Source organism: Salvelinus sp. IW2-2015, linkage group LG14 (genome assembly GCF_002910315.2).
Source record: "Salvelinus sp. IW2-2015 linkage group LG14, ASM291031v2, whole genome shotgun sequence".
NCBI classification, from domain to species: Eukaryota; Metazoa; Chordata; class Actinopteri; order Salmoniformes; family Salmonidae; genus Salvelinus; species Salvelinus sp. IW2-2015.
Window position 1 is genome coordinate 2,648,040 of NC_036854.1, and position 19,466 is coordinate 2,667,505.

Consider the following 19,466-nt stretch of genomic DNA (forward strand, 5'->3'; position numbering starts at 1 on the left):
CGTTCTCTTTGTCCTACCAGCAGCTATGATTAAAAACAATCTTATTGTCACTCCACCACTACTACAATGTCCTCAGCAGTCTAGTGTCAATGCTGTTTGCATTATTTGATGACATTCCAGAACATTACTACAGAGATGGTTCATAATCTTCACATAGGCCATTATGGTTGTTTCTCCCCACAGAAAAATTGATCAAGGACTCACAGTATCCATCATTTATAGTTGTATACAAATCAGATGCATTGATTACAGTAGTGTACAAATTAAAATATTTCAGAATTGAAACACATGGAAATGAAGTTGATACGTTTGAGTGATCCAGGGCTGTATTTGTGTGCCAAACAGAACTGAAATGTGTGTTCCTCATTGGACAAGTTCAGGTTGTTTTAGTGCCTAATGAATATGGAAATACAGGTAGATTAAGGCACATTTATGGCACTGGTTCAAAGGAATCAAACATCTCATCTTTGTGACTAGTATTTTGCTACATTCTGTGCAATCATGCTAGATACATAAATTAACCATCTAGGGGTCATGTCTTGGAAGACTCCTGCCTTTTCAAATTGACTTAATATCCCATACAGGTGTAAAATGTTATACACTACAACCATAATTAGTTCAGGTACAAAGATACTGTTGAGTGCAGTGTTCCTACAAAACCGTATAGCTTGACATTACTTGCAGATACAGTATACCTCCAAGCAATCATAATTTGGTACTGGTGAAGACTGACTGTAGTAGAAATCACTGTGCTCTATTTGACATATCCATGATTGAAACTACATTCAAGGCTCAGTGCAATAAATATTGGCACTTTGAGTTTGTGGAATTGGCTGGAAACCATGCATCCCTCTGAGGTCCATAGCGCAGATGGAACTGAACTAAGATATTTCAGTAACATTGGTGCCTGGAATGAGGTTGTGGTCCTTGCCCTCTATTAGATGGTCCCATTGATTGAAGTCTTTATCTAAACCTGCAAAACAAAGGTAAACCCGTTGGACACATTCCTGTTTTATCAAATTGAAAAAAAGCTTCCGCACACAGAATGCCATTTGGACATGTCTGTTGAACCAACCAACCCTTGTTTACAAATCAAATGAACTCTGTACAGATCCTTACCTAGATGTCTCTGCAGGAATGCTAGCGATGCTCTATTACAGAGATCGATGCCGACCTGAGGGTCGAGCTCTCCTTTCAGCTTCAGGATCTTCCCTATCCAGTTGCCAGTCAGGAAGGTGAAGTCTGGGAAGCTCTGGTGAACAGTTCCCCTGTGCGGGAAGAAGAGAATATAAGATTACTCAAGTGTCCATTGTCATTTTCAGATCAAATAAAACAATTCTTAACCCAACCCCCTGAGAAACACACAGAAGTTGGATGCCAGGGTCAGCTACAGAATATATATTTTTTTAATGTCATGTGCCCCTCACATAACAATTGAGGCAACTGTGTTCTTTGAATGGTGAACTGAAACCATTTAAAGAGTGAAAAGAAGATCCTCCTTGGAAGGCAATAAACAGGTATTTATTGTACCCATACTGGTTTCAAAATCAGGAAGTGGCATTGTAAGTTTGTTCGCTTGCACAACTCAACTGGACCAAAGAGAGGGCTGAGCCGACAACATCACAAAAACGATGTGCGTGCTTCCATGGGACAGGAGTCAAATTTGATTTGTCACATGCGCCAAATACAAGAGATGTAGACCTTACAGTGAAATGCTTACTTACAAGCCCTTAACCAACAATGCTTTAAGAAGTTACGAAAAAAAGTGTTAAGTAAAAAATAAATAAGAGCAGCAGTAAAATAACAATAGCGAGGCTATATACAGGGGGTACCGGTACAGAGTCAATGTCCGGGACACCGGGTAATTGAGGTAATATGTACATGCAGGTAGAGTTAAAGTGACTATGCATAGATAATAAACAGAGTAGCTGCAGCGGAAAAGAGGGGCCTTTGATAATTAGTTCAAGAGTCTTATGGCTTGGGGGTAGAAGCTGTTAAGAAGCCTTTTGGACCTAGACTTGGCGCTCCGGTACCACTTGCCGTGCGGTAGCAGAGAGAACAGTCTGTGACTAGGGTGGCTGGAGTCGTTGACAATTTTTAGGGCCTTCCTCTGACACCACCTGGTATAGAGGTCCTGGATGGCAGGAAGCTTGGCCCCAGTGATGTACTGGGCCGTACGTACTACGCTCTGTAGTACCTTGCAGTCGGAAGGCTGAGCGGTTGCCATACCAGGCAGTGATGCAACCAGTCAAGATAATCTTGATGATGCAGCTGTAGAACCTTTTGAAGATCTGAGGACCCATGACAAACCTTTCAGTCTCCTGAGGGGAATAGGCTTTGTCGTGCCCTCTTCACGACTGTCTTAGCTCTCAACATGCTCCACTACAGCCCCGTCGATGAGAATGGGGGCGTGCTCGGTCCTCCTTTTCCTGTAGTCCACAATCATCTCCCTTGTCTTGATCACGTTGAGGGAGAGGTTGTTGTGATTCTGGACAGCCAGATTACTCGCAAGAATGACAAGAAAGTGGCTCATTTCATCTTGTTCTTGATACCTTCTCTTGTTTTGACTGATTTCATGTTAATGCTAATGGCTAATCAAAAGGGAACCACAGCGCTAAATGGCAAAAAATTGCTAGCTAGCTAACCAACAATTGTACGATGTATTTTAGACGGTGCAAATTTATTTATGTTTTCAATAAACATTGGAGACCAAAGATAGCTTACAACAATTTAAGCTAACTGTGTCTTTTTTGCCCCATAGTTGCGCACGGATCGGTTTTGTTGCTAAACAACCAACCAGTCTATAGGTGTGGAAACAAAATCTACTAATCTATCATCTTTCACATTGTCATCTCAGTAACAGTGAATGTATTTTCTTTCCATACTTGATGGTGATCATTTTCCTCTGCATGGAGGTGGAGGAGGAGTCCAGTTTCCTCATGCGACTGATGTTCCCGGCCCACTGGAACTTCTCAGAGTTAATGAAGAAGATCGGCTGCTTTACCCTGACATAGATCTCTTCATCCAGGGGGAACATCCATGCGTCCAGGGCAATGCCACACCTGAGGAGATCAACATAAATATACAAATAATATTGTGAGTTCGGGGGGTGCCCCAACCAGGACTCGAACCTGGGTCCAGCAACTGTCAACCCAACATCTTATCTGTTACGCCAAGAGATCTGAACCGCTTGACGAGGTTTCTAGGTGTTATGTTAAGGTCGCTACAATATTATATTATGGTAATTTCAGTGGTTGAAAAAGTACCCTATTGTCATACTTAAGTAAAAGTATAGACACGTTAATAAAAAGTTACTCAAGTAAATGTCTAAAAGTATTTGGTTCTAAATATACTTAAGTATCAAAAGTAAAAGTATAAATCATTTCAAATTTCTTATATTAAGCAAAGCAGACGGCACCCTTTTCTTGTTTTAAAAATGTACGGATAGCAATGGGCACTACAACACTCATACACAATTTACAAACGAAGCATTTGTGTTTAGTGAGTCTGCCAGATCAGAGGCAGTAGGGAGGACCAGGGATGTTCTCTTGATAAGTGCATGAATTGGACCATTTTCCTGCCCTGCTAAGCATTCAAAATGTAACGAGTCTTTTGTGTGTCAAGGAAAATGTAGCGAGTAAAAAGAACATTATTTTCTTTAGGAATGTAGTGAAGTAAAAGTAAAAGTAGTCAAAAATATAAATAGTAAAGTAAAGTACAGATACCCAAAAAAGCTACTTAAGTAGTACTGTAAAGTATTTCTATTTAAGTACTTTACGCCACTGGGTTAATTTAGCAAGAGAGCTAGGTACATCTCCAGCACTAGAAAAACAGACTTAATTGATGTACGCCAACAACCATCTGAGGGATGTGATGGAAAAATGTTATTGTTTGAAGAGACATCCTTGAAAATGTTCATCTTGTTTTTCGTGTCATAAAAAATCCTTGGTTCCTGCCTGTGCTTGGTAAAGATATGAGAGGTGACATCACCCCCTCCTTAGAACCATCTGTCAGAATGGCCAGAATATGTTCTTTAAGATAGGAGACAGTGCCAGACACATGCAGGAACCAACCCTATGAACCATGCAAATATAACATGTCTGTGTCAGCAGTATATAAGAGAACAAACAGGACTGCGCCCACAGAGCTCACTTCAAACCGGTACTTTATGCATCTAAGGTTGACTGTGACCTCTCCAGCTTGCTGTTAATAAACAATGATTCCTTCAAGATTGATTTCAGGTGTCCCTGGTGGTAATTTCCACGACAAGGTGTTGAATTTCCACGACAGGGGACTGGTCTGCAAAATCACATTGAGGTTTAAGAAACACTAATTTAGTAGATATTTTTATACAAAGCGACACTGTATAGTGTGTATTATTTTCAGTATAAAATATGGGGCTGTGGGGGAATCAAACTCACAACTCTGGTGTTTAATTGTGTTACTATTTACTTTTATCTATTTGTTAATTCTCTTACTTTTTAACTGCATTGTTGGGAAAAGGATCGTAAGTAATTCACGATAAAGTCTACACTGTGCGTGTGACAAATACAATTTGATTTGATTCAAGCACCATGTTCCAAGGAAACATTTTGAACCATCTCACCTTAATGTGCCATTTGATAAAATTGATTAGACTTTAGTAGAGAGGAAAATGTTATGAAAATGTGAAAACTGAAGCGACTTTGAATGTGATGAAATTGAGAGGGGTAACTCTTACTTGAAGTTGACGTCTTTGCAGAGGGCTTCTATCACTGTTGCTCCCCCAAAAGAATGGCCCATCACCGCTATCCGGCACAAGTCCATAGAGTTCTGGGAAAGAGGGAAGATACAGTAACACTGGATTTGATTCAAACAGCAGAAAAGGTAATCGTACTAAAAGTTTGAACACAAATTGACTGAATACCAATCGAACTTTCAGCCAACATGCACAACTTGTAGGGCCTGTTAATTATCCAATGTGGAGGAATATGTCACAACAGTTATCAAAACTGTCATTCAACAAATTAAAAACAGTTTCTGTTTCTTTAGTTTGCTCTACATCAGTGGTTCCCAAACTTTTTATAGTCCCGTACCCCTTCAAACATTCAACCTCCAGCTGCGTAGGGTCAGCGCACTCTCAAATGTTGTTTTTGCCATCATTGTAAGCCTGCCACACACACACACACTATACAATACATTTATTAAACATAACAATGACTGAGTTTTTGTCACAACCCAGCTCATAGGAAGTGACAAAGAGCTCTTATAGGACCAGGGCACAAATAATAATAATAAGCAATCATTTTGCTCTTTATTTAGCCATCTTGAATATAAAACTTTATTTGTTCATCGAAAATTGTGAATAACTCACCACAGGTTAATGAGAAGGGTGTGTTTGAAAGGTTGCACATACAGTTGAAGTCAGAAGTTTACATACACCTTAGCCAAATACACTGCTCAAAAAAATAAAGGGAACACTAAAATAACACATCCTAGATCTGAATGAATGAAATATTCTTATTAAATACTTTTTTCTTTACATAGTTGAATGTGCTGACAACAAAATCACACAAAAATGATCAATGGAAATCAAATTTATCAACCCATGGAGTCAAAATTCAAAATTAAAGTGGAAAACCACACTACAGGCTGATCCAACTTTGATGTAATGTCCTTAAAACAAGGTCAAAATGAGGCTCAGTAGTGTGTGTGGCCTCCACGTGCCTGTATGACCTCCCTACAACGCCTGGGCATGCTCTGATGAGGTGGCGGATGGTCTCCTGAGGGATCTCCTCCCAGACCTGGACTAAAGCATCCGCCAACTCCTGGACAGTCTGTGGTGCAACGTGGCGTTGGTGGATGGAGCGAGACATGATGTCCCAGATGTGCTCAATTGGATTCAGGTCTGGGGAACGGGCGGGCCAGTCCATAGCATCAATGCCTTCCTCTTGCAGGAACTGCTGACACACTCCAGCCACATGAGGTCTAGCATTGTCTTGCATTAGGAGGACCCAGGGCCAACCGCACCAGCATATGGTCTCACAAGGGGTCTGAGGATCTCATCTCGGTACCTAATGGCAGTCAGGCTACCTCTGGCGAGCACATGGAGGGCTGTGGGGCCCCCAAAGAAATGCCACCCCCACACCCATGACTGACCACCGCCAAACCGGTTATGCTGGAGGATGTTGCAGGCAGCAGAACGTTCTCCACGGCGTCTCCAGACTCTGTCACGTGCTCAGTGTGAACCGCTTTCATCTGTGAAGAGCACAGGGGCGCCAGTGGCGAATTTGCCAATCTGCCAATCTTGGTGTTCTCTGGCAAATGCCAAACGTCCTGCACGGTGTTGGGCTGTAAGCAACAACCCCCACCTGTGGACGTCGGGCCTCATACCACCCTCATGGAGTCTGTTTCTGACCGTTTGAGCAGACACATGCACATTTGTGGCCTGCTGGAGGTCATTTTGCAGGGCTCTGGCAGTGCTCCTCCTTGCACAAAGGCGGAGGTAGTGGTCCTGCTGCTGGGTTGTTGCCCTCCTACGGCCTCCTCCACGTCTCCTGATGTACTGGCCTGTCTCCTGGTAGCGCTCCATGCTCTGGACACTACGCTGACAGACACAGCAAACCTTCTTGCCACAGCTCGCATTGATGTGCCATCCTGGATGAGCTGCACTACCTGAGCCACTTGTGTGGGTTGTTGACTCCGTCTCATGCTACCACTAGAGTGAAAGCACCGCCAGCATTCAAAAGTGACCAAAACATCAGCAGGAAGCATAGGAACTGAGAAGTGGTCTGTGGTCACCACCTGCAGAACCACTCCTTTATTGAGGGTGTCTTGCTAATTGCCTATAATTTCCACCTGTTGTCTATTCCATTTGCACAACAGCATGTGACATTTATTGTCAATCAGTGTTGCTTCCTAAGTGGACAGTTTGATTTCACAGAAGTGTGATTGACTTGAGTTACATTGTGGTTGTTTAAGTGTTCCCTTTATTTTTTTGACCAGTGTACATTTAAACTCAGTTTTTCACAATTTTGACATTCAATCCTAGTAAAAATTCCCTGTTCTTAGGTCCGTTATGATCACCACTTTATTTTAAGAATGTGAAATGTCAGAATAATTGTACGGAGAATTATTTATTTCAGCTTTTATTTCTTTCATCACATTCCCAGTGGGTCAGAAGTTTACATGCACTCAATTAGTATTCGATAGCATTGCCTTTAAATTGTTCAACTTGGGTCAAACATTTCGGGTAGCCTTCACAAGCTTCCCACAATAAGTTGGGTGAATTCGCCCATTCCTCCTGACAGAGATGGTGTAACTGAGTTCAGGTTTCTAGGCCTCCTTGCGTGTGCACCTTTTCAGTTCTGCCCACAAATCTTCTATAGGATTGAGGTCAGGGCTTTGTGATGGTCACTCCAATACCTTGACTTTGTTGTCCTTAAGCCATTTTGTCACAACTTTGGAAGTATGCTTGGGTCATTGTCTATTTGGAAGACCCATTTGCGACAAGCTTTAACTTCCTGACTGATGTCTTGAGATGTTGCTACAATATATTCAATCATAATTTTCCATCCGCATGATGCCATCTATTTTGTGAAGTGCACCAGTCCCTCCTGCAGCAAAGCACCCAAACAACATGATGCTGCCACCCCCGTGCTTCACGGTTGGGATGGTGTTCTTTGGCTTGCAAGCCTCCCCATTTTTCCTCCAAACATAACAATGGTCATTATGGCCAAACAGTTCTATTTTTGTTCATCAGACCAGAGGACATTTCTCCAAAAAGTACGATCTTTGTCCCATGTACAGTTGCAAACCGTAGTCTGGCTTTTTTAATGGCGGTTTTGGAGCAGTGGCTTCTTCCTTGCTGAGCGGCCTTTCAGGTTGTGTCGATATAGGACTCGTTTCACTGTGGATATAGAGTACTTTTGTACCTGTTTCTCCCAGCATCTTCACAAGGTTCTTTGCTGTTGTTCTGGGATTGATTTGCACTTTTCGCACCAAAGTACGTTCATCTCTAGGAGACAGAACACGTCTCTTCCTGAGCGGTAGTGCGGGCTGCGTGGCCCATGGTGTTTATACTTGCGTACTACTGTTTGTACAGATGAACGTGGTACCTTCAGACGTTTGGAAATTGTTCCCAAGGATGAACCAGACTTGTGGGGGTCTACAATTGTTTTTCAGAGGTCTTAGCTGATTTTTTTTTCTTCCCCATGATGTCGCGCAAAGAGGCACTGAGTTTGAAGGTAGGCCTTGAAATACATCCACAGGTACACCTCCAATTGACTCAAATTATGTCAATTAGCATATGAAAGCTTCTAAAGCTATGGCATCATTTTTCTGGAATTTCCCAAGCTGTTTAAAGGCACAGTCAACTTAGCGCATGTAAACTTCTGACCCACTGGAATTGTGATACAGTGAATTATAAGTGAAATAATCTGTCTGTAAACAATTGTTGGAAAAATTACTTGTGTCATGCACAAAGTAGATGTCCTAACCGACTTGCCAAAACTATAGTTTGTTAACAAGAAATTTGTGGAGTGGTTGAAAAATGAGTTTTAATGACTCCAACCTAGTGTATGTAAACTTCCAACTTCAACTGTAACTCTGCAATGTTAGGTTGTATTGGAGAGAGTCTCAGTCTTAAATCATTTTCCACACACAGTTTGTTGTGTGTATTTATTTTTCATGCTAGTGAGGGCCGAGAACAACTCTCACATAGGTATGTGGTTGCAAAGGGCATCAGTGTCTTAACAGCGCGATTTGCCAAGGCAGGATACTCTTGAAGACAGCCCAATCCAAAAATCTGTCAGTGGCTTCTGATTCAATTCAATTTTCACAAAACCGCTAGTTGGAATTTCGATGAGGCTCTCTTGTTCGAATATCGCTAAGTGGACTGGAGGCAGGGCATGAAAGGGATAACGAATCCAGTTGTTTGTGTGTCCATTTCGGGAAAGTACCTGCAATATTGAGCACCGCCTCACTCAGGTGCTTCGCTGTATCACATTTGACATTGTCCATAAGCTTGAGTTCATTTCCACACAAAAAATCATACAATGGAAAGACCTGTGTTTGTCCTTGTTAATGCAGACAGAGAAGAGCTCCAACTTCTTAATCATAGCCTCAACTGTGTCCCGCACATGTAATATAGTTGCGGAGAGTCCCTGTAATCTTAGATTCAGATCATTCAGGCGAGAAAAAACATCAACCAGATAGGCCAGTCGTGTGAGAAACTCATCATCATGCAAGCGGTCAGACAAGTGAAAATGATGGTCAGTCAAGAAAACTTTAAGCTCGTCTCTCAATTTAAAAATAATGTGTCAATACTTTGCCCCTTGATAACCAGCTCACTTCTGTATGTTGTAAAAGCGTTACATGGTCGCTGCCCATATCATTGCATAGTGCAGAAAATACATGAGAGTTCAGGGGCCTTGCTTTAACAAAGTTAACCATTTTCACTGTAGTGTCCAAAACGTCTTTCAAGCTGTCATGCAATCCTTTGGCAGCAAGAGCCTCTCGGTGGATGCTGCAGTGTACCCAAGTGGCGTCAGAAGCAACTGCTTGCACGCACGTTACCACTCCGCTATGTCTCCCTGCCATCAGTACAGATACCAACACATCTTGACCTTCAAAGTCCATTTGATGTCACAAAGCTGTCCAGTACCCTCTCCTGTAGTCCTGGTTTCCAGTGGTTTGAAGAAGAGGATGTCTTCCTTAATTGACCCCCCCATAAAAGTAACGGACATATACCAGGAGCTAAGCCAGGCCCGCCACATCTGTTGACTCATCCATCTGTAACGCATAGAATTCACTGGCTTGTATGCAAAATAATAATTGTTTCAAAACATCTCCTGCCATGTCACTGACGCGTCGTGAAAAAGTGTTGTTTGATGAAGGCATTGTCAGTATAGTTTTTAGCCTTTTCCCCCAGGATTGTCTTAGCCATATTCGCGGCAGCAGGAAGAATTAAGTCCTCCACAATTGTATGGGGCTTGCCTGTCCTAGCCACTCGGTAGCTCACCATATAATACTCTTCTAGCACCTATGGTATCTGGTATATAATGGTATCTGTTGCTTTTATACATGTCTCACTACTCGAAAGGCGTCTTAATTCTCGCTCAAAAAACTCCTGTGGCTTATTTTTCAAATTGGCATGTTTTGTTTCTAAATGTCTGTGCAAGAGTGAAGGTTTCATTGAGTTGTGAGATAGTACTTTTGCACATACAACACACTGTGGCTGAGGAAAGACACTACTCCCAATATAAGTGAACCCCAAATCAATATAGTTCTCATCATATTTGCACCTCTTCGATAGTCCAACGTCCCTGTCTGTTGTTCGGTGCTTTCCCGGGTAAGGGGGCAGTAGCTCTTCGGCTGCATCAGATTCACAACTGTCAGTGTCCATGCTAGCTGGGCTAACAACAAATGTAGAATTACTGATGCTAGCATTGGATGGGCTCGTGGAAGCAGAACAACTTGTGTCCTCGACAGGTGCAGATGTAGTACTGCTTGTAGTAGCAGTACTACCAGTAGAGCTGGTATGTCTCTATGGATGCGGGCCTTACTTTTCTTAACCATTTATCAATTTTTGAGCAAACGGAATGAGCAGCAGCTACGTTTGGCTACATACGGACCGTTAGTGGAATTCCCGCGAGAGAGTAACGGTTAATATGATTGGATGTTAATTATTTGACTAGGCTACCTGTATTTGACATTGTGTTGTTATTTCGTTGAACACTAGATGGTTTAATTTTATTTTGGCTGTGAAACAAGGCTACTTGGGCGGAAAGAAAACTCACCCAAATGTATAGCCCCGTTGGAAAATATAAATGGACTGTTTGAATTTTTTAAATGGGAATTATATTTTTATTTGGCGTACACCCGACGGAATTTCGCTTACCCCAGTTTGGCAACACCTGCTCTACATAAAGGGTTCAAGTGATGTTGTGAGTAGGCAGAGTATTGTCTAAAAGCAGTTAATTCAGCCATTCTCAGCGGCAGAGAACACAAAAGGGTGCAAAAGCCGCTGGTCACTGATTGTTTCATTTGAGACATAAAATATTCACCTCCAAAGTGGTCCAGTCAAACTCTGTCTGAAGCACGTTCTCCATCGTTTTTCCTGAGTTGATTTGGATGAGTGTATCCAAAGCCTTTATGCACTCGTCAGCTCGCTGTTTCACCTAGAAATAGACACTTCAATATTATGCTTAGTTCTCAAACACATGAAATTGTATTCCTAACAGAATGCAATGCGGAGTAATATGTCCAGTGTGGCTCAGTTGGTAGAGCATGGTGCTTGCAACACCAGTATTGTGGGTTTGATTCCCACAGGGGACCAGTATCTGGATAAAAGCATCTTCTAAATGACTAAAATGTAAAAATATAATACAAATGCAATATTCCATGTTATGGCAGTAGTGATATCACATTCATAAAACAAATGTATTACTCAAAGGTATGGTCCTGAGGAATGGCTCAGACACGCCGATAAAAGGGTCTACACATGATTACACTGTATGTGACATATTCAATGTGTACCTGTTTATTCCTAAGGGGGAATTCACTCTCGCCTGGTTTCAGAGATCGGTAGTACATCCATTCCTCTACCAGGTTCTCTGGGGCCTCAGGGTTGGGTTTAAGCGGCGAAGCCTTATCTTTCTCAGGCTCTTGAGGCTTTTGATGGTAGAAGTATGTCGCAGAGGCAGATTCATCCCTAGAGGAAAACACCAAATAGCTATCGTTCAGCGGCACCAGTACTGACATTATATCCTTTCGGTTGTTGTACAATGCTGACAGAGATCTGAAAAAAGTGTTTTCTTTTAAAAAATACACAAGTCTGCTTTAATGAATAGGATATAGGAAAACTTTGAGTACATGTATAATATTACATATTAAGTGTAAATAAACAGTAATGACATACATACAGTACCAGTCAAAAGTTAAGACACCTACTCATTCAAGGGTTTTTCTTTATTTGTACTACTTTCTACATTGTAGAATAATAGTGAAGAGATCAAAACTATGAAATAACACATATGGAATCATGTAGTAACCAAAAAAGTGAAACAAATCTAAATATATTTTATATTTGAGATTCTTCAAAGTAGCCACCCTTTGCCTTGATGACAGCTTTGCACGCTCTTGGCATTCTCTCAAAAAGCTTCATGCACGATAGCTAAGGAAGTCTTGAGGTTTTGCTGCCTGAGGTAGAGTATCTCATGATAAGCTGTAGACCACACTATCTACCTGGAGTTTTCATCTGTATTTTTCGTAGCTGTCTACATACCACCACAGACTGATGCTGGCACTAAGACCACATTGAATGAGCTGTATTTCATCATAAGCAAACAGGAAAACGCTCATTCAGAGGCGGCGCACCTAGTAGCCTAGGACTTTAATGCAGGGAAACTTAAATCCTTCTTACCAAATTTCTATCAGCATGTTAAATGTGCAACCAGAGGGAAAAAACTATGGACCATCTTTACTCCACACACAGAGATGCATACAAATCTCTCCCTCGCCCTCCATTTGGCAAATCTGACCATAATTCTATGCTCCTGATTCCTGCTTACAAGCTAAAATTAAAGCAGGAAGCACCAGTGACTCGCTCTATGAAAAAGTGGTCAGATGAAGCAGATGCTAAGCTACAGGACTGTTTTTCTAGCACAGACTGGAATATGTTCCGGGATTCCTCCGATGGCATTGAGGAGTACACGACATCAGTCATTGGCTTCATCAATAAGTGCATCGATGACGTCGTCCCCACAGTGACTGTACGTACATACCCCAAACAGAAGCCATGGATAGAGTATGGGTAGAGCTGCCGCTTTCAAGGAGCGGGACTCTAACCCGGAAGCTAATAAGAAATCCTGCTATGCCCTCCGACGAACCATCAAAGGCAAAGCATCAATACAGGACTAAGATCAAATCGTACTACACCGGCTCTGACACTCGTCGGATGTGGCAGGGCTTGCAAACCATTACAGACTACAAAAGAGAAGCACAGCCAAGAGCTGCCCATTGACACGAGCCTACCAGACGAGATAAACTATTTCTATGCTCGCTTCGAGGCAAATAACACTAAAACATGCATGAGAGTACCAGCTGTTCCGGAAGACTGTGTGATCACGCTCTCCGCAGCCGATGTGAGTTAGACCTTTAAACAGGTCAACATTCACAAGGCCGCAGGATTACCAGGAAGTGTACTGCGAGCATGCGCTGACATTTTTAACATCGCCCTGTCCGAGTCTGTAATACCTACATGTTTTAAGTAGACCACCAAAGAACTCTAAGGTAACCTGCCTAAATGACTACCGACCCGTAGCACTCACATCTGTAGCCATGAAGTGCTTTGAAAGGCTGGTCATGGCTCACATCAACACCATCATCCCAGAAACCCTATATTAACTCCAATTTGCATACCGCCCTAACAGATCCCCAGATGATGCAATCTCTATTGCACTCCACACTGCCCTTTCCCACCTGGACAAAAGGAACACCTATGTGAGAATGCTATTGATCGACTACAGCTCAGTGTTCAACACCATAGTGCCCTCAAAGCTCATCAATAAGCTAAGGACCTTGAGACTAAACACCTCCCTCTGCAATTGGATCCTGGACTTCCTGATGGGCCGCCCCCAGGTGGTAAGGGTAGGTAACAACACATCTGCCACACTGATCATCAACACAGGGGCCCCTCAGGGGTGTGTGCTCAGTCCCCTCCTGTACATTCACGACTGCACGGCCAGGCACGACTCCAACACCAATATTAACGTTTGTCGATGACACAACAGTGGTGGTGAAGTCGTGAAGAGGGCACGACAAAACCTATTCCCGCCTCAGGAGACTGAAAAGATTTGGCATGGGTCCTTAGATCCTCAAAAGGTTCTACAGCTGCACCATCGACAGCATCCTGACTGGTTGCATCACTGCCTGGTATGGCAACTGCTCGGCCTCCAACCGCAAGGCACGACCGAGGGTAGTGTGTACGGCCCAGTACATCACTGGGGCCAAGCTTCCTGCCATCTAGGACCTCTATACCAGGCGGTGTCAGAAGACCCTAAAAATTGTCAAAGACACAAGCCACCCTAGTCATAGACTGTTCTCTCTGCTACCGCAAGACAAGCTGTACTGGAGTGCCAACTCTAGGTCCAAGAGGCTTCTAAACAGCTTCTACCCCCAAGCCATAAGACTCCTGAACAGATAATCAAATGGCCACCCAGACTATTTGCAATGCCCCTCCCCCTTTACACCGCTGCTACTCTCGGTTGTTATCATCTATGCATAGTCACTTTAATAACTCTACCTACATGTACATATTACCTCAACTACCTTGACTAACCGGTGCCCCCGCACATTGACTCTGTACTGGTACCCCCTGTATATAGTCTCGCTATTGTTATTTTACTGCTGCTCTTTAATTACTTGTTACTTTAATTTCTTATTCTTTTTCTTCTTTTTTTACTGCATTGTTGGTTAGGGGCTTGTAAGTAAGCATTTCACTGTAAGGTCTAAACCTGTTGTATTCGGCGCATGTGACTAATACAATTTGATTTGATGAGGAATGCTTTTCCAACAGTCTTGAAGGAGTTCCCACATATGCTATGCACTTGGCTGCTTTTCCTTCACTCTGCGGTCCAACTCATCCCAAACCATCTCAATTGGGTTGAGGTCAGGTTATTGAGGAGGCCAGGTCATCTGCTGCAGCACTCCATCACTCTCCTTCTTGGTCAAATAGACCTTACACAGCCTGGAGGTGTTGGGTCATTGTCCTGTTGAAAAACAAATGATAGTCGCACTAAGCGCAAACCAGATGGGATGACATATCGCTGCAGAATGCTGTGGTAGCCATGCTGGTTAAGTGTGCCTTGAATTCTAAATAAATCACAGTGTCACCAGCAAAGCACCCCCAAACATCACACCTCCTCCATGCTTCACGGTGGGAACAAAACATGTAGAGATCATCTGTTCACCTACTCTGCATCTCACAAAGACACGGTGGTTGGAACCAAAAATCTCACATTTGGACTCATCAGACCAAAGGACAGATTTACACCGGTCTAACGTCCATTGCTTATGTTTCTTGTCCCAAGCAGGTCTCTTCTTATTGGTGTCCTTTAGTAGTGGTTTCTTTGCAGCAATTCGACCATGAAGGCCTGATTCACGCAGTCTCCTCTGAACAGTTGATGTTGAGATGTGTCTGTTAACTAAAATGAGCTTATCCTCTGCAACAGAGGTACCTCTGAGTCTTCCTTTACTTTGGCAGTCCTCATGAGATCCAGTTTCATCATAGCGTTTGATGGTTCTTGTGACTACACTTGAAGAAACATTAAAAGTTCTTGAAATTTTCCGTATTGACTGTTCGTCATGTCTTAAAGTATTATGGACTGTCGTTTCGCTTTGCTTATTTGAGCTGTTCTTGCCATAATACGGACTTGGTATTTTACCAAATAGGGCTATCTTCTGTATACCAACCCTACCTTGTCACAAAACAACTGATTGGCTCAAACGCATTAAGAAGGAAAGAAATTCCACTATTTTATTTATTTTTATTTTTTACAAAGCACGCCTGTTAATTGAAATGCATTCCAGGTGACTACCTCATGAAGCTGGTTGGGAGAATCCCAAGCATGTGCAAAGCTGTCATCAAGGCAAAGGGTGGATACTTTGAAGAATATCAAATATATTTTGATTTGTTGAACACTACTACATGATTCCATATGTGTTATTTCAAAGTTTTGATGTCTTCACTATTATTCTACAATGTAGAAAATAGTAAAAATAAGGAAAAACCCTTGAATGAGTAGGTGTGTCCAAACTTTTGACTGGTACTGTACATACATATAATATGACATATTAAGGGTAAATGAACAGAAATGTCATTAATACATACATATCATATGACATATTAAGTGTAAATATACAGAAATGTCATTAATACATACATACATAAATATAATATGACATATTAAAAGTCGATAAACAGTAATGTTGTACATTAGTCAGAGATTGTCTATCGAAGCCTAACACATATATCATGAACACTTCCGTTATCACACTCACTCGTTTGGCTGAAAAACCAATCAGACTCATACAGATTGATAAAACAGCTGACAAACCAATCAGATTGATAAAACGTCTGACAAACCAATCAGATTCATACAGATTGATAAAACGGCTGACAAACCAATCAGATTCATACAGATTGATAAAACGGCTGACAAACCAATCAGATTCATACAGATTGATAAAACAGCTGACAAACCARYCAGATTCATACAGATTGATAAAACGTCTGACAAACCAACCAGATTCATACAGATTGATAAAACGGCTGACAAACCAATCAGATTCATACAGATTGATAAAACGGCTGACAAACCAACCAGATTCATACAGATTGATAAAACGTTTGGTGTTAACACGTGTATTTGTTGGATTTACAACTGCACAGGAACAAAAAATAAAATAATCTTAACTGAAATAGAGATTTTTCACTTGAAAGTCCAAAACTTTCAAGACTAAATTATTAAAAATTCAAATTAATTTGGTTGGAGGCAAGTGATTCTCGTTTATGTGTAATATATCGGATCTGTGGTAAGTTGCAGGTGCCTACAGGGTAAAAAATAGCAATTGAACCCGTTTTGAAAAGAGAAAACAGACAATTCTGCTCCATTGCATTCCATTGTTAGGTGCAAGAGTGACAATATATTTAACTGCATCTTTAACACAACACAAATGTGTAGTAACACAACACAATAGCCAGTTCAGTGCCGCTGAAATTCACAGAAGTCCACAGCAGCAAGCTTAACCTGTATAGGCTGTGGTGGGCTTTAGGCCATAACCCCATGACAGACAGGGTTAGGCCACAGACCAGCCATTATGCTATCCATATAGTACCAGCAGTCCATACTGATAAAAATGTGATGACCTAGTTTGTACCATTGTACCACTCCTACCCTGAGATAAACAGACAGGCCGCTCACGCCTGCTGCCTATACGAGGGCGACTGTCTGTGTATTTATGGAGAGTCCTATGTCATTGTTAGCTTAAGAACATTAACTGTCGACTGGAATCTCCTCCCTTCCTCTGTCCATTAGATTAGGGAGCGCTTTTCAAAGTCTCTTTTCATAAATGAAGTGGACAGAGACTGTGTTTACAGTGTGTGTGTAGAGAGTGTGGAGTACCTGTGTTCCACTGATGCTACTATGAAGCCTTGTGAGGCCAGTTCTGTGCATATGGCTGAATATAAAGTTCTGGGAGGAAAAGAGGTGAGGCATAAGATCATGTCCATATAATAACATAATATAATGTCCATATAATGGCGAATGTACATGTAAGGTGAACAATAAACTTCTGTTTGTACCTGAAAGCTCCAAGTCCATGAGAGAAGATGACTACTGGATACTTCCCATTTTGTTTATATGAGCCATTCAGGGCAGCAGGTATCTTAAAAGATCCTTTATAAAACACCAGAAACAACATGTTATAACGACTCAAGCACAGTTTGTGATTTAATAACCTCTACTGTATACTACATAAAACATTGTAAATCTAGCCCACCTGATTTTGATGTTCCAGGATCACTATAGCTAAAATAACTAAATGGTCATGTGTAACATAGAATAAAAGTATTTACCAAAGAGGTAATTGAAAATCTTTTCACTCAGGCCTCTGTTGATTTTCAGGAAGTCTGCAAGCCCATAGAAATATCCTTTACATGGGATCCAGTCTGGTTTTTCAGCATTGTCGGACGCTACACATGGATAGTATAACCTAAAGAATGTTCCCTGGTGACAGACAGTTTAAATGATTGTTACCAGTAGGTTTGGTATTTGGGAAAGATACTTTTTCCTAGCTAGTAGGAAAATGACAAAAATAACAACACTGTTTACCTCTACAGTGTGATCCATCATGAAATCTGAACATCCCACTGCATTAGGCCCTTTTGCTGGTGGGATTCCCAGGTTGTTGCTACAGGAGTTTCCCATAGTTGCTAAGAGACTCAATGTGCACCTCTGATCTGTAAACGCATTAGAATGTCAGTGAGTCAGCATGAATAAGCACATATCTAGATGGTAGATACGGCGTAGGAAGTGTATTTCAACAGTCTTCGTATATTACATGTGAGACTACAGTTTCCCAACAAAGGAGCATGAAGTCAAATTATGTTATGAAAGACAGCACCTAGCAAGCTGTCTTTGGATCCTCAATGTGTATATATAGCTGACAGTTAAAACATTACATAAATCATTAACTAACTAGCCACGACGTTAAGACTGATTTAGTTACAACCAGCTAGATCATGGCATTAATAAATTAACGTTAGAATGTATGAACGAAATTGACTAACGTTAGCTATCATGAGTAACTAGGAATGGATAGATGCCAAAAGTTTAAAAGGTTGATTTGTTAGCTTTGTGATGCTAGTTATAACTCTTTAGTTTTTATAATATTATTTTCCTTTTAAAGCTAACAACTACAAATGACAAATTAGTTCGATTCAATTCAGTAACGTATCCATACCTGATCCTGTCCTTGACCACTGATAAATCTTCTTAGCTAATAACTGTATGAGTCCACCATTTGCGAACATCGACCTCTAGGTTGCCTGATAAAGTTAGTTAGAAAGACGTACCGGATGCTAGCTAGCTAGGTCAACATTATCATGTGAAACCTGTTTAAAAGTATGTCATTCGGGAGTGGCTTCCTAAGTACATTCACTGCCTGTGGACACACATTTAGTAGGAGTTGGGTTAGACACATCGGGACTAGTGATGCACCAACTGACGTAGCTACTAGCTGGTTAGCTTAGCATTAGCACTTGCTAGCTACAGACTGCCTTCAAAAAGCATGGTCTCGTGTGTACTCATGGCTTCTGTCTGCTGCAGTAGCAAAGATGCCTGTATAGCTAAACCACTAAACCAAGATACACCACAACCTGTCGTTTTAAACGGGAACAAATGAGTCATAGTGGGCAGAACAAGCAAGGAGGTGGGCAGAGCCAAGCACGAGCTAGCAAGATCCTATTGACGCGTACAATTTTATATTTGCATATTTCTGTTGGGGAACGTCTACTCTGTAAAGTGCGCGTGTGCAAAAACTCAATTGGCCTTTGCACTCGTCCTAAACAACGTAATTTTTAAAACCTTTGGCAAAAGGTAAAGTCTACAAAACCAGTCCACTCTGTTCGTAACATATTCTAGTTTTGGGAACAGAAAACTGTATTGAGATCAAATGTTTAGACGATGAGAAAATGTGCAGAATTTTGGCGAAAATCCATCTCGTTCCATCTTCTCCCACTGCAGGCCACTGGATTTCCTCTAACTATCATATTTGGTAGTGAGTGGAAACGCCATGCAGATGCTTCACATTTATACATCTGGTGAAATATCTGTCTCATTGTTCTGTCGGTGATAATAGTATGCTTGGCAATCGCTTTGTGAATATTTGCATATTTATTGCATGACACAAACATTGTACAGATC

At 41.6% G+C, this 19,466-nt stretch overlaps 1 protein-coding gene across 1 annotated transcript; it reads right to left on the reverse strand.

The window, feature by feature from the left end:
• Positions 1-200: 200 nt before the first annotated feature.
• Positions 201-18,968, reverse strand: LOC111972681 (platelet-activating factor acetylhydrolase). The gene is made up of 11 exons (XM_023999710.2): positions 18,505-18,968; positions 17,874-18,001; positions 17,618-17,768; positions 17,345-17,438; positions 17,166-17,234; positions 11,518-11,692; positions 11,046-11,159; positions 4,721-4,812; positions 2,886-3,062; positions 1,120-1,268; positions 201-973 (listed from the first exon to the last, which is right to left on the reverse strand). Exons 1-11 carry the CDS (start codon positions 18,572-18,574, stop codon positions 882-884), a joined length of 1,311 nt encoding a protein of 436 aa, XP_023855478.1. The 5' UTR covers positions 18,575-18,968; the 3' UTR covers positions 201-881.
• Between the last annotated feature and the right edge of the window lie 498 nt (positions 18,969-19,466).

Excerpts from the sequence above, each read along its gene's own strand:
- LOC111972681 (XM_023999710.2), bottom strand. The coding sequence starts at position 18,574 with ATGTTCGCAAATGGTGGACTCATACAGTTATTAGCTAAGAAGATTTAT. Across the intron at positions 17,235-17,344 it reads CATGGACTTGGAGCTTTCAG|AACTTTATATTCAGCCATAT; the intron begins GTACAAACAGAA and ends TTTTCCTCCCAG. Across the intron at positions 974-1,119 it reads ATTCCTGCAGAGACATCTAG|GTTTAGATAAAGACTTCAAT; the intron begins GTAAGGATCTGT and ends TTTGTTTTGCAG.